This window comes from Micrasema longulum, unplaced genomic scaffold, assembly GCF_059751315.1.
Source record: "Micrasema longulum isolate JH-2025_06_02 unplaced genomic scaffold, ASM5975131v1 h1tg002277l, whole genome shotgun sequence".
NCBI classification, from domain to species: domain Eukaryota; kingdom Metazoa; phylum Arthropoda; class Insecta; order Trichoptera; family Brachycentridae; genus Micrasema; species Micrasema longulum.
In genome coordinates this window covers 38,320-54,397 of record NW_028279433.1, presented here as the reverse complement: position 1 = coordinate 54,397, position 16,078 = coordinate 38,320, and the positions used below count along the sequence as shown (strand labels likewise).

Below are 16,078 nucleotides of genomic sequence, written 5' to 3'. Positions count from 1 at the left end.
TCTGCTGAATTCTATAGAGTAAAGAGACTGATGCCCTGCAGACTTGACACTTCCTCGAGCTGAAATTAGTAAGTCCATCAACTTTTGAGACAAATATAAAATTACCAATAATACAATAGTATACATCAGGGTAATTGTGCCACGTGTTCTTTAAACCCTTTGTTTTGAATCGCATTATTATTAAGAATAACTGAATATGAGTGCTCTTAATAAAATAAAATAATGTAACACTGATAAAAAAGTTTTATTCTCATCTAATCTAATGAATTTACTAATTGTATGATTCGTAATTGAATGAATAAAATAAGTCATTAATTTCCCGTACTCCATAGATAATAGAGATAGGCGAGTTGGTTATTGCGGTTTATGGCCACGAATTTATCAAGATCTGGGAATTACCCCTTCCCCCCCCAAGATTACACAGGAAATGGATTTTTTTTAAATTGACAGTGTGCCAAACATATATTTAAAATCTTCAAACAATAAATTCAATCAATTCACTTATTCATTCATTCATTCGATTCTTTTTATTCTAATGAATCATTTCTAATTTTAAAGGGCATGACACTAACTGGCCCAAGACAGAAACCAGCCGCCCAACGCTAGGTGTATTAACTTATTTTATCTAAGATTATGAAAGGATTTTTTAATAAAATGTCGATAACAGACGCACGGAGCATGACAAGAAGGCATTTTTGTGAGTTTTTACATAAGTTCCTGCATTTCTTTTTCATGGGATTTTAAAAATCTCAATCACTGTATACCTACCTAACTATCTGTATAGAATTAACAGTCATATAGTTTCTATCCAAAGTGATGTTTCTAATATCGAACCCTTGCGACAATGTGTTACTTTAGTTTTTAGGCTCTCCTGGAAATTCTGCTTTTTTTGAGTCATGACTATTTTATCAGATGTGAATGAAACTTCATGAATGATGAAATGTTGTGTATTTACATCTATTATCATCGTCCTTGGGCAGCATGACGGCGTGGTAGAGGGCCAGCACTGTGCCCAGGGCTGCTAGGGCGGCCTGCAGGGCGGCGTGCGCAGTCTCCACGTGCCAGTAGTGCAGCACACAGCCCGTCACGCTTGAGGGGCGGAGCCACACCTCCCCTTCCACACCTCCCCCGTCCCACCGAGCCTTGCACCCCCATCCATTGGCTTCCCACCAACTTACACTGCCAGTGCCCAAGGATAGCAAACCACTATCCTGAAATATAACTCTCAAATTTAAATATGTTGCATATTTAATAAACATAAATGGTGAATGTTATAGTGTGTAAAGTGATTACTCAAACCAGCCAATAAAAGGTCGTAAGCCCTGTAAATGCCTAGACTTCAAGATTTATTTTCAAAAAGTTTATTTTTCTTTTGTAATATTTATCAGGATTGATACGGGGTTAAATACAGTACTTGTTTACACATATTTGGACATACTCAAAATACTGTGTAGATAAAAAATACTCACCATCCATATCCCTGTCTGCACTAGGTGGTGCATAGGACACTGCATTACTACAAATGCAGCGTATATTTAAAAATGAAAAATAATTACGTTCTTATGATATACCCTAATATTTAAATTTTGAGGCCATTTTCTTTTAGTCTAAATATATTTTATTTATTTATTAATTACATATGCAAAATTACATAATACACAATTAATCATAATATATTATGTTACACGAAGGTAAGGTGATCGATCAGCTTCAGTTCCTGACTTATGAAATATTGCAGTGTAGAACCACGTTTGGCATTAACGTTTAACGTCGACCTTTCCAGGAATCGAACCCAGATCCTTAAGTATAGTAGGCGAATGCACCAACCGCTACACTGTGTGGCCTACTCATCTCGAGAGAAGCCATTGAGTAAAAAACTCCCATCAAGGATTCTGGTTTTATTTCATGCACAAAACTGTAAAATATATTTATAATGTTGATTTATATTATTAATGGCACTCTTATAAATTACAGACAGGGTAAACTTATCACTCTGATAAAATATTGAATGAAAAACAAAAACGCAGTTATGAATAAATGTGTATATCCTACTTCCCCATTAAATAATGTAATTTTTGTTATGAAATAAAATGGGTTTTTGTTTTAGTTAACCAGAATTTACAAACTCATTTCTATTTTTTAAGTATAACAACTCGCACAATTCTGGTTGAAATTTTTTGGTTTATATGCTTTAGATTAAGTGTTTTTGGAATAACTTTTCTCCTAAATTAAACATGTGAACATTGAATGATATGTGTGTAGACATTTTTAGATAATTCATATGTAAATTATTTTCAAACACAGGTGTATCTGAATATACTTAAAATACTTAAACTGTGTTTTTTTAAGAAAAGTATGCGAGAAACACCTGTATTCCACTCTTTAAAAATAAATATGCAATTTAATTGCCAATGATCGAGTCGAAATGGAAAATTTCAAGGCTTTAATAAAATAAGTGTAAGCAAAAATATATACTCAACTCAATAGTTATTTTGGACACAGATACTATTACAATATTTTTTAGAACTATGCGGTTAACACAATTTTTATTTATTTATATGGCCTAAGCCAATTACAACACTTATTTGAAGAAACAATGTAGGGGAATTCCATATAGTGGAAAAATAATGTAAATTTTGAATTTTCATTTATCACCTCTAATTTAATAGATAATGTATTTTTCATAAATCTATACAAACATATTTTCCTAAACTATTGGAAGTATGAAAACTTCACACATGTTTACTATTTAGAAATCCCACTAATCACAAAATACTGTCCCACCAGGCGCAATTTTGTTTTTTTCTGCAACTGTTGTTAGACTTTCATTTAATTAAAACATAAGTGACTAATATTACATGCTTAGCAACACAAAAAATCTCTCATTTATATAGAGTAGTTAGACATATTCATCTTCAAAGGCAAAATGGTAGAAGAAGGGATTTTCCAGTGTCCCACCAGTCGAATTCATTAAAATAATAATTACATAGAACATATTGACTCTTTGACTTTTTCTTGAAAGTAGTATAGTAAAATGGTTATTTATCTTGTTTTTAAAATATATTTTACTATTGTATGAATTCTGATGACATAGTTACAACTCAAAGTTGGTCAAATACTGGAATCAAATGTCCCAACCAGTCCCAATGGAATGCCCCTGTACAAGAAACTGAACAAAAATAACATAAAACCATAAAGCGAAGGCAAACAAGGGAAATGAAATAATGGTATACAATATATTTAAGAACACAATCAACATATACAGTACTAAGCATAAATAAAATATTCTTACCCTGTTGAGGACTCCAACATTTAAATAATAACAAATAATAAATGCATTCCATGCTAGCCACAAAAGATTCCATGCTGCATACTAAAAATCATAAATTCAATGCTTAAAAAACTAATTAAGATTGAAAAAAAACTTAAACTTAAAATAAAATAACTTCTAAAAATTAGTCAGAGCAAAAACATAACAATCTAGTAAAACTCATTTTCAATGCCAGGAGAGGTCATTAAAAATATATTTATAGGAACAAACAAAATGTATACATAATTTAACTCACCGAAAATATATATTTGGGAACAAATTGGAATGTTCCGAAAAATCCAAAAATTATAAATAGAATGTTTAGAAAATTTGCAAGTATGGGTGCCCACATAAATCCAAGAAAATCAAATACTTGTCTTTCCAATGTCGTAAGCTGTAATAAAACAAGAATGTTTGTTTAAAAAAGATGGAAACCTACGAGTTAGGACCAATTCTATTCTAAACTGCAGATATTTTACGAGCACAAATTAGTGGCACGTCAAAATTAAGGTAGTAACTAAATACAAACATTCAAAATAATGAACTAATGGATTGAAAGTATCCATTCTAAAATGTACTGAAAGCTGTTTGTTTTGAATTATTAATTGTGCACGATTCAATATTTTGTATGTTTAATTATAATAATAATAAAATATTTATATATAAAATAATAATATATTTATTTACATGTCATTGGCTTTGACACAAGTATACACCAAATAATTTATGTTTAAAACATTATATATGTAAGTACTTTTATAACAGGACCGTCATCATTGGAAGTTAGAAAAGTTTTTCTTAACGATGACCATTTCATTATTTTATGGATAAACCCAGCTTTTACTGATTTCTGTGTTCATCCTCATCTCTTTTATAATATATGAAAAATAGAAACACATATTTCCGATTGAGGTGCATCCCACATTTCATAATAGAAATTCATTGTAATTTAAATAAAATTAAGGTTTTGTTATTTTACCTACACAATTGTGTAGGTCTTCAAAGAAACAAAATTTACATTATGAATAATATACAAAATAACACTGACAAAAACTTTTTAATTTAGGACATCGAAAGATGAAAGAAATACGAACAATGCAATGCACATTTGATAAAACAAATAACATCGATTCTTTAAAACAAACACACAAATAATTAAAGTAGATAAAAATAAACTAATTTGAAATATTACCAATTGAATAACACATAACGACAAGAGGAAATGCCGTTTTTTGCAATGTCCCATGACGAGAAATAATTATACAATTAGGTAACGTGTATTAATACATCTTACAAGGACTTGTAAATACTAAAGTTGTTAGAAACCAAACCATATTTAATTCGATATACTAGAAATAACGTTTTAATTAGACCATACGATAAATAAAAACAAATTATGACAACGCCACCGTCAACGATAAACAGAAAAATTGCAATAAAAAAATGTATTGTTTATGCTCATAAATTAGAGTAATTCTATGAATTCTATTACATTTTGTCTATGTTTAGTGTTACCAAAAGAAAAAAACCCAGTCTAGGTAGGAGGACAATAAACCTAAAATTCTACATAACATTCTAAAGAAGAAGAAACGAAGAAAAGTTATATATTATATATATATGTGTGTGGTATTACGATTACAAACGTCAGCGCTAGCATTGGTTTTATAAATATTGTGAACTTTGGACTCTTATATATAATCAGTGCTTATATGTCTTTAAACTGTTTATAAGAAATACTTTTGCGTATTTTTATTGGAATATCCAATTAGTAATCACTGTAATCAGTATTCTTCAACCATGAAAGCAAGTCGTTTGATTTTTCAACTTTCAAAATCTGCCTCCAAACACAAGACTTTCTCAATTCCATCAAGGTGTGTAGTTTTATTCATGAATTATATTTATACATAATTATATTTCATTATTAAGTGATTATGCTAAAAGAGTACCTTATATTGTATTCCTTTTTGTAATTTTTGACTGCATCTAGTATTGTTGTAATTAAATTTATAGAATAGTATTTTTGTCCCTTAAAAAGTTTTGAAATGTAATATTGTTTTTACTATTGTATTTTCACAGATGTCTTGCTTCAACATCCCCTCAAACTCCAGGTCCCAAGGAGAATATGTCCTTTACAATGAATATATTCCGAGGACAATTAGAATCATCACAAGTATTTCCATACCCTGATGTCCTAACTGAAGAACAAAGGGAAACTCTAGCAGCTGTCATGGATCCGACAGAAAAGTTTTTTGCGGTAATTACAAATAATATTTTTCATGCCTTCCTCCCCATATTTTCTTTTCTATTACTTAATGCGTGACAAACCTAACACAATTATAAACTGGGTATTATATTTTAAAATCCGAGACCATGACACAGTGCCTTTTATTTCATGAAATACGATACTTGTTTTCCTTTATATTTTAAATAAACTATAGGAGTTCATCCAAGTGATGAATATCTTATGAGTTACTTATGCAAAATCAATTCATGCATATCTTAATGCAACAATATTATTGATTATTTTTTAAATTAGCCATATTCTAATAATGAAAAAATTATTCAAATTTTCATAAAGAAGGAAAGCTAAAACAATATATATTATGTAAAAGATAAATATGGTCTTAAAGTCTTGCAGTACAACTTTTAAAACAGAAAATGTGGAGTTAAATGTTTCCACAAGTGTAGTTTTTAGTCAATAAAATTATTTAGGTCAAGTTGTATTCCGGTTAATAGTGTTGTGGACTTTAAATCCTTGATGATTAACTTTATTACAACTCAATCTCTGTTGTATATTGTTTTGTTAATAATAAAAAATAATGATATCCAATTTAAAATATTTGCATTTTATCAAAATATTTTAATCATTAAATTACATTAACATCTTATAATCTCTTTATATAACAGGAAAACTAACATCTTCAAACCTCACAAACACGCCTTTTAAATTAGAAAAATATCCCCAAAAAGGAATATGTGTTTTGAATGAATCAGCCTGGCCGGCATTAGTTTTATTTTTGTGATTTCAAACATGATCAAATTTAGTATGCATATAGTTAGGGATGTATTCTTTTGTCACATAAAATTAAAGTTCTGCTATTTTGGGAGTTTTGTGGAACAAATTTGGAAAATAAAAATAATTACATTTTGCCATCATACTACCTAAATAAAGTTGCTTTTTAACTTGCACTATTGCCATTGTATACGAAAAATAAACCCTGTCATTTCTAAAAGGCAGATAGTTATTTAGATTTTTATTCTTACTTCATGTTTATTGCAGGAAGTAAATGACCCAGCTAAGAATGACGCCAACGCTTCGATTGACGAAACCACTTTGAAAGGCCTTTGGGAACTTGGCGCATTTGGCTTACAAGTTCCCACAGATCTGGGTGGAATAGGTCTCAGCAACACCCAGTATGCTCGCCTTGTAGAGATTGTGGGTGCTCATGACTTGGGTGTTGGAATTACCCTCGGAGCTCATCAGTCCATCGGATTCAAAGGAATTCTTTTGGTGGGAACTCCCGAGCAAAAGGCAAAATACCTCCCCCGTGTTGCTACCAATCAGATGGCTTCCTTTTGTCTCACTGAACCTTCCTCGGGTTCTGATGCTGGCTCCATAAAGTAAGTCAAATCTCATTTATTTTCTCATTGACATATATTTCAACAGTATATGGGATGGACAACAAGAGATGGACAATCTCTTTGAAAAGTAAATAATATTGAAATTTAGGTATTAAAAATGATTTGATTTATATTGTTGATCCTACATCCGCTTTACGGTCCAGTGGTCAACTCATTTGTCTAGGTGTCGCGTTTGATTCCCGACAAAGTTGACATGAAATATTTATTGAAAAAGTGTAATTTCGTAGGTACAGTCTCGTGTAGCATAAAACTGATCATTTTAGTTTCATGTAACAAAAACTGATTGAGGTTTTCTGCAATAAATGTATCATTGCAGTGCCCTCCACCACGTGTAAAGGGAATAATGATATTATAGTTTTAAACTGCAACATATATTATGTCTTTCTCTATTGAATCCAGCCCTCATCTATTTTTTTTTTTTTTGCACCACAACAGGCCATTGGGCCTAATTACAGTGGTGAATTACATCACAGAAAACCCAGGCTTGAGAAAAATCACATGATATTTTTTTGTGTTCTCACCGGGAATCGAACCCGGAACCTTCCGCATGTGAGTCAAGCGTGTTGACCACTACACCACGGAGGCCGCCGAATCTTTGAAGATGGTGATCACGCCTGACTCCAGGCATGGCTCATCTGTGTACAATCTCCCTCCATCTGGAACGGTATTGTACTGCTCTGTAGGCACTTGTCACTGAAAGTTCTGATAATTTAGTGACCAAGCCACTCCATTTTGTTAGTTAACGTCCACGTAACCATGACACTTCCCAGGAAGATAGTTTTTTTCAAACTATCAATGTTCCCTCGTAAAATATGTCTAAGAACTGCAAAATTATTTTCTCGCACAAAGATGTTAGTCTTTCTCTTATGTCTAGTTCCTGAAGTATATGGACAGCCAGATGTACAAACATATCTATACTCCATATATTATGCACTCAAATATAAATTATAATATTGGGTTCTATATTATTTTGTAAAATATAACTGCATAACTCGATGCTATGCTTTTATCCACTTAAATAACAGTGATTCTTTTTTTAAAATCTCGTTTAATACCACACAAATATTCTATGACAACATATAAATTTAAAAAATAATACATTGATTTTTTTATAATTTTTACCGAATGATGATGGCATTAGATGAATAAAAAATCCTAATCTGTTTAATCAATGATTATTACACAGATTTAATTAATCATCTATAAAAAAAAATTCAATTTTTTTGATAAAACTTATCACTTCTCAATAAATAGTCTGTACTTTGGTCTGACAAATAATAAGAATAAATTTTGATGATAAAATTAAACTGATATTAGAATAACAATTTGAATACTTATATCGAAGTATCTACGCCTAAAAATCCACTACCCTAAGTTAGATGCAGAATGACATTTATACCATTTGGTCCATGTCATTAATATTTTAAATATAAATTTGAAAATTTGAGAACTATCTTGAGGACCGACAATTTCGCATTACAACAGGGAGAATAAAAATTTATGTGAAATAGTAAAATTTCTCTAATCTTTCTTTTAAATAAATATTAAAACAAAACCTGATTAGATTTAGTTCGCACTTTAGTGTATAAATCTTTAACCTTTAAAAATCTCCCTCGTAGTACATGAAGTTTTTAAAGAAAATAGTACAACAGTAAGGTGAAACTTTGTTTTATTATAGATCAAGAGCTGTGCTTTCTCCCGACGGAAAGCACTACATCCTTAATGGCTCTAAAATTTGGATTAGTAATGGAGGTTTTGCTGAGGTGTTCACGGTATTTGCTCAAACTCCTGTTGAAAAAGATGGAAAAACAGTTGATAAGGTTGAGTAATATTAAATATTAAAAAAATTTAAATGCCTGCATATGAAATATATATTGACATATATTATATTACATAATATGATTTAAAGCACACGTATAATCAATTTTTGACTGATATTTCTCAATTATATAAATATTTCACAATACAAGTTTGTTAAAAATGCATATTGGGTTTCAGGTCACTGCTTTTATTGTAGAGCGATCCTTCGGAGGGCTGACAAGTGGACCTCCAGAGAAAAAAATGGGTATCAAATGTTCCAACACAGCCGAATTATTTTTTGAAGATGTGAAAATTCCTGTTGAAAATGTTCTTGGTGGAGTAGGAAATGGTTTCAAAGTATGTTTTGTATGATATAACAAATTTGAATACCTTACGTGAATTGCCTACCATTATTTTATTAATTATGGTATTATTTTATTTAGGTGGCAATGAACATTTTAAATAATGGTCGATTTGGAATGGCGGCTGCGCTTTCTGGAACAATGAAGTCTTGTATTAAAAAAGCGACTGAACATGCAACCACCAGGGAGCAGTTTGGTCATCGAATTGATAGTTATGGAACTATTCAGGAAAAATTGGCTAGGATGCAAATATTGCAATACATCACCGAGTCAATGGCATACATGATCAGCTCAAATATGGATTCCGGAAGTACAGATTACCACCTTGAAGCAGCCATTTCCAAGGTCTGTCTTTTTTGTAATTACTTACATATTTTCTTTTTAATAATTATACAATATGAAATATTAATCATTCTGCCTTTGTCCTTATGACACATAATATATAATTATTTATTTTATATGAAGCAACCTGATGGTTTTTCATTCTAACCCTAGAGACCTAACCTTCGTGGCATCGACGAATACGCTAAAGAAAATATGTTATATATTTTTTCCGCGCACGCCGATGATCATGTTGTCGCTCTTTAACTCGGTGCTTACCATGATCTCTCAAGAGACGGTTATATTCTGCAATGTTTGTTTCATATAAATATGTATTTAATAAACATGTAAACAATAAATATGTTTTTATAATTAATCTAATTAAATATCCACCACAAAAACTGTTAGTCAAATTGACTAATGGTTAGGTTTAATTGGGTTTGTACGAACGTTAGGTGTCCAGGGTTAAACAATATTTTAAAACAATAATCAGTTTTACAAACAAGTTTTTTAAAATAAATATTGAAAATAATCGCAAAGAAATATGATACAAATATGAAATATATAAATCGGGTTGTGGTTCTGTAGCTAGTGTCTCGGACTCACGGACCAAAGGTCCGTGGTTCGAATCCCACTCTACCCCAACTTGATTCGCATTTTCTAGTAGTGAGTTATTTACGACTCGTTGAAACTGGCCCTCAAAATGAAATATTTGGGTAAATCATAAGAACGCAAATATTTCTTTTTGTCTAAAATAAATTAAAAAGTTGTGACACAATAAATAAATTAGTACAATTTTAATATTAGTTGAAAAGTTTTAAAAATACATATATATGTACTTATATACAGTACTATTTATATGATTTATAAAGGTCATAGTGCCCTAATCAAACATGCATACTTATACAGGTTGGGCCATCTAGTGGTTTGTTTTTAAATCATAGGATACGACAAAACTGGAGTGACTGATTTGCTTGAGTGTTTCGAAATATCAAAAACTTATTTTCTAAGTCAGTGTTGTGTAGCCAAAACCGTGTGAATTAAAAAAAAAAATATGGGTCATGAAAAAGCGCCAAGCTGTAGTGAAATTAGTGAAGAAAGTTTGTGCGACAGGCTTGCTATTGGATAACAGAAGTGGTCCTCGAGCTCGGATAATGCGCACGCCCGAGAATATTGAGGCTGTGGCCCGTAGTACACTACGGGCCACAGCAGATGGATTCTGTCCTACAGGACAGAATCCATCGACCTCAACTCAACGCCGATCGCAGCAACTGACCATTAGTTGCACCAGTCTGAGGAAAATTTTGCACGAAGACCTCGGATTATTCGCCTACAAGCTCAAGATGACTCAGGAGTTTAAAGCAAATGACCATCTGGTTCGATATCAGTTCACTGTGTGGGCCACAGACCAGCTCAATAATGACATTGATTTTTGTTGAAAAATCATATTTTCAGACGAAGCGCATTTCCATCTCGGGGGCTATGTGAACAAGCAGAACTGCCATATTTGGCAATCACACGTAATCGTAGAGAGACCAATGCATCTACCAAGAGTGACAGTTTGGTGTGGATTTTTTAGTGGTAACATAATTGGTCCATTTTTCTTCAAAAATGTTGCTGGAAACACCGCTACCGTCAATGGCAACCGTTACAGAGCCATGTTGACCAACTTTTTATGGCCTCAAATCGACGATGATAATACGAGATGGCGCCACATGCCATACAAGCCGACTGACAATCGATCTCTTGCGCACCAAATTTGACAGCCGAATAATCAGCCGTTTTGGAGATGTCCATTGGCCTGCGCGGAGCTGTGATTTGACGCCATTGGATTTTTTCTGTGGGGTTTTGTTAAGGATCAATGTTATGCGGATAATCCAGAAATAATTCCAGCTTTAAAAATTTGAATTGTGACTGTTACTGACGAGATAGGCGTCAAAATCACCAAAAAACTGCTTGAAAACTGGACTCGCAGGATGGCTTACTGTAAGGCCAGAAGAGGGAGCCACATGTACGATTTTTTTTTATTATTCTTAAATCGGAGACTACAACTTTTACAATAAAAATAAACTTTTAAATGGCCCACCCTTAAAAGCTTTAATACTCGGCAGAAAATATTTTATGTTTTAAACTTTACTTAGATTATTGCATTATTTGGGATACAATATTCTTATATCTTGAGTCTGCCTAGTGATAGTAGTTTTAATATTTATTGAGACTCATTTTATATAATATAGCAACATTTTTGCCTTAGTGTTTTGCGAGTGAATCTGCTTGGTTTGTGTGTGATGAAGCCATCCAGATTCTGGGAGGAATGGGATTCATGCACGCCACAGGATTGGAAAGAGTAATGAGAGATTTGCGTATCTTCAGAATTTTCGAAGGATCCAATGATGTTTTACGACTCTTTGTTGCATTGACAGGTAAATAATATTTTTTCTTTAATTAAAATGCGGCTATAATTTCACTGTATAGAGTTAAACTAACAGTGTAACTACGCATATCTCTTTTTTTCAATTGGGTTTGCTAAAACATTAAAGTCCACGTTTATAACAAATTATTCTTTGGAATTCCGTAAGGATAATTTTTTTTCAGAAAATATTTGAAGGTAGAAGTATACTCTTGCGGTATTTAAAAATCATAAATCCATAGAAATACACCAAATAAGAATGGTTTTGATTTGCCACATTTAAAAACATTCGTCAGTGTAGCTCAGATCTACTAAATACATCGCGACAAGTCAGAGACAATGGGCCGGATATCCGGCTTGGGGGTTTGCGAATATCCGGTATCCAGCATAACCACTATCCATTTCATCACTAGTGCAGACCTAAAAAAATAATGGCCGACATAAAGATAAACTTATATACAAAAAATGTTGAAATGTTTGCAGGGATCCAGTATGCAGGAACTCACCTAAAGGAATTACAGAGAGCTTTTAAAAACCCAACCGCAAATCTCGGTCTAATATTTTCTGAAGCTGGTAGAAGAGCGATCAGATCTGCTGGAATATCTACTGGTCCCAATATAGCTGATTTGGTGGTAGATCCACTCAAACCATCTGCCCAATCGGCTTCAAAGGTATGTTCAAGATTATTAATAAACTATTATTATGTATTTTCTAATTCTGATTAAGTACATAATATTATGTTCTGTTGATCTATGAACTCACAATGACCATTATCACTCAATGTAAATAATATCATACGTAATTGAAATAGCCATAATATAAATATTATAATCATAACACCACTATAATACTGTTTTAATTTATAGTTTTATTTCTAAAGATTGAAACAAAACAAAAAAAAAAATGAAAATACTCAAGTATGTAGTTTCATAGCAGAAGAAGCCTTCTGGCCGCCATGTGATCAAATAAACCAATAGAATGATAGTTATCTTTAATTTAAATTCAGTATGTTTTCCTTGATAACCATTTTTTAATCTTCAATATTTTTATTTATCATCAATGTTACCATCAAATGTAGGTAGGGTTGAGAATAACAACCCACAAAACAGAGCTATCAGTATCCAAAAAGCTGCGAAAGTCTTCTCAATATTGTCATAAGGCACACTTTTATTATTTTTCAGAAACATTTGTTTGGTATATTTGTGCTACGATAATGTACCTACATTTAATGTTTTATTTTAGTCTTTGGATGCCTTTGGTCAAGCTATTGAATCTTCTCTGGTCAAATATGGCAAAGGCATTGTGGATGAACAGTTTGTACTCCATAGATTAGCCCAGTGTGCTATGGATGTTTATTCAATGGCCGTTATTCTGTCTCGTTCATCTCGGTCCCATGAAATGGGATTACCTACAGCGGACTTTGAAGTTACAATGGCTCAAGTTTGGTGTACAGAGGTAATGAATTTTATTATTAATCTAAATATTTTTATACTTAAATCTACCAACTTATTTATGAATAACCATTATAAACTATTTTCTTTACAGGCTTCTGAACGTGTCCAAACAAACCTTCAGCACATTTCTTCCGGTACCCATCTTGATATTTACTCAAAATTATCAAAAACATCTAAGGCAATGTGCGAGAATGGTGGTGTGGTCCAAGTCAATCCATTAAACATGTAAAACATATAATTTGTAATAAATGTATAGTGCCGTTCAGGATGTACCAAGTAAAAAGTAACATGGCACCGTTTCAGTCTGAGCTTTAAATAAATAAAATGAGATTTACCAACGAGATACAATAAATTGAAATAGGTACCATAGTTAATTAAATTCACTGAGTATTGTTTTGCGCACTTACCCTCTGTTACTATACATTATTTTTGCTTTATTTAAGTGTTACTAATAATTGGTAGCAAATAACACTTAAATTTCATTATTTAACTAAGAATGTTCTTGTGTATTATATTATTAGAATATTTTTTTAGGCATAGTAAGAGTACCTGCACGATATTAATGTTTTTAAACTTTTTCTTTCGTTTTTGATACTACATAAATATTTGAAATTATATAACAATTTATTTGGTTTGAGAACTGATGTACATATTTATAACAATTCTGTGTTGGTATACATAAATCTACTTTTGTTTGTTTAGCACAAGTATCTATGTAAGTGATAAGCAACTTGTAATATACATAAAACTGACCGCAATTTGTTCAAACACCGATTCACAAAATTCGTATTATGGATACTACATATTATGTATTCCCCTTTTCTTTATCTTCATCAATGGTAAATAATTTTCAATAAATATTTCCTTAGTTAGAAGTTTAATAAAAAATCTTATACATGGTAATCCAACATGCTAACCATCTGCATTATTAGCCATACATATTTTATAACAATGAATAATTTATTTCTTGTCAATGATAAATACAAACCTCAGTAATATGTAAGTAAAAACTTTATACAGAATTTACTTCTATTTTAAAAACAAGAATGTACTATCATTCTATTTAGAATGTAAGCAAAACTAAATTATATTTTATGGTTTTTTAATGTAAATAAAAAAATATAGGTAAAATTTTTAGTTTATGTATTTATCAATCCCAACTTGAATTTTTTGAATGAATAGTTTTGATTAACCCTACCGGGTCTACAGGAGGTTTCTTTCCCCCAGGTAGCATATTTTTTCAATAACTTTTTTGTTAAATCATATTGATTTGATTTTTTTTTTAATAATCCTATCCCACAATGTTAAGAATATATCATAATTATTAAAATATGTTTCTGCCGAATGCTTCCAATAATAATTTACATTTGTCTTTGCTTTCCCCCCGTGCAAACATTACAATTCATTACTTTACACTTGAGTATTCTTTGATATATTGGTCAGTTTGCATGTGTGCTTTTTGCTGTTTGGTGGCTTTTTTCCAGACAACCACAAAATACCTGATTTTGTGCTTTACATTTTACAAGCATTCCCTATCCCTATTAACAGGTGATGCGACATTAGATCAGTGCTGTTCAACATATGATGATGTTATACACCATCCTCTCACAACAGTATTTTATGAAAAAAATGTATGAATTTCACAGAAAACTAGAAATATTATGAAACAGTTTTATAACACTACTTTGACAACCATAATGACATTAAAAAAATTATTTTGAAAGTAGTATTTATAGCATTTTAGCTGGGGTATTCCTGGTATTTTTGCCTTCAGGCTCAGAAAGGTCAATGATAACTAGCTGACAATGACTATTTCTGATGTCTAGTAACTGGTACTTATCAAAATTATCATCATTATTGACTTTAAATAAGGCATAAATAAATAATAATTCCTACCGCACTGGATTTGGTATTTCAATGACAACGTATCTCATATAGTTAGTTGACTATTTATATTATATTATAGTATCTTTTTTTTGTTTCGTGAAGGTAAGATAATCAATCTTACGCTTCAGGTGCCAGTCCAGGGACTTCGCAATATTTCAATGTAAAAAACACCTTTTAAAATAAATATTTCACGGCAACCGTGTTGGGAATCAAACTCGTGACCTCTTTGCATGATAGGCAAACACACTGACAATTAGACTTGGAGGCAGATAACGAATTGCTTCGATGATATTTTTTTTAAATGAAGACACAAATTTAATACTTAAGTAGAATGTTTCAATAACATTGATTTTTATACAAACATTACCACATTTGAGCTGGAATTCATAATGTTGGTTTCAAAAATATTTTTTTCCCTATTTTTTTATGAAATATACATTTCACTACACTAACATGATTTGTGATATACGCACATACATATGTCAATTAACCAAGGTTTTAGTGTTTTTAATTTTATAAATCCTTCTATTGATATTCTGGGTTTCTATATTCCTCACTCCATTATTTTTAGTACAGTTTCAGAACTAATAAAAAATTGGCACAACAGATGTCAGAATTCTGAGAAAATCTCGTTTTTAAAAGTGAATGGGGTGAAGACTTTGTAGATTATTAACAATATTATATACTGTCATCAAATTATTAAGAGAAGCAAGAAATAAATGTTAACTATAAAACCATGCCCTTTTTTTCTCCTACTCTCCGTTAACTAATCACTAATTTAAAAAAAAATATTTTCAAGAATAAAAATTTTAATACTGTTTTTTATCATTTACTTTTCTGATAGAAATGAATCATATTTCTGGTCCTGGTCTAGGAATTCAACGTTTGAAGT

At 31.4% G+C, this 16,078-nt stretch overlaps 2 protein-coding genes across 2 annotated transcripts; one reads left to right on the top strand and one right to left on the bottom strand.

Moving 5' to 3' along the window:
- Positions 1 to 6: 6 nt before the first annotated feature.
- LOC148272610 (sodium/potassium-transporting ATPase subunit beta-1-interacting protein-like) lies at positions 7 to 4,740 on the bottom strand (the record flags this gene model as incomplete). The annotated part of the gene is made up of 5 exons (XM_088239831.1): positions 4,503 to 4,740; positions 3,567 to 3,704; positions 3,293 to 3,373; positions 956 to 1,211; positions 7 to 59 (listed from the first exon to the last, which is right to left on the bottom strand). Coding segments are annotated over exons 1-5 (582 nt in total), but the record flags the coding sequence as incomplete, so codon positions are not given.
- A 171-nt stretch (positions 4,741 to 4,911) lies between these two features.
- On the top strand, positions 4,912 to 15,920 carry LOC148272609 (very long-chain specific acyl-CoA dehydrogenase, mitochondrial-like). Its single transcript, XM_088239822.1, has 10 exons — positions 4,912 to 5,181; positions 5,387 to 5,564; positions 6,591 to 6,931; positions 8,631 to 8,772; positions 8,951 to 9,109; positions 9,196 to 9,459; positions 11,690 to 11,858; positions 12,329 to 12,516; positions 13,088 to 13,300; positions 13,391 to 15,920. The coding sequence occupies exons 1-10, from the start codon at positions 5,108 to 5,110 to the stop codon at positions 13,526 to 13,528; spliced, it is 1,866 nt and encodes a 621-aa protein (XP_088095948.1). The 5' UTR covers positions 4,912 to 5,107; the 3' UTR covers positions 13,529 to 15,920.
- Positions 15,921 to 16,078: the final 158 nt, after the last annotated feature.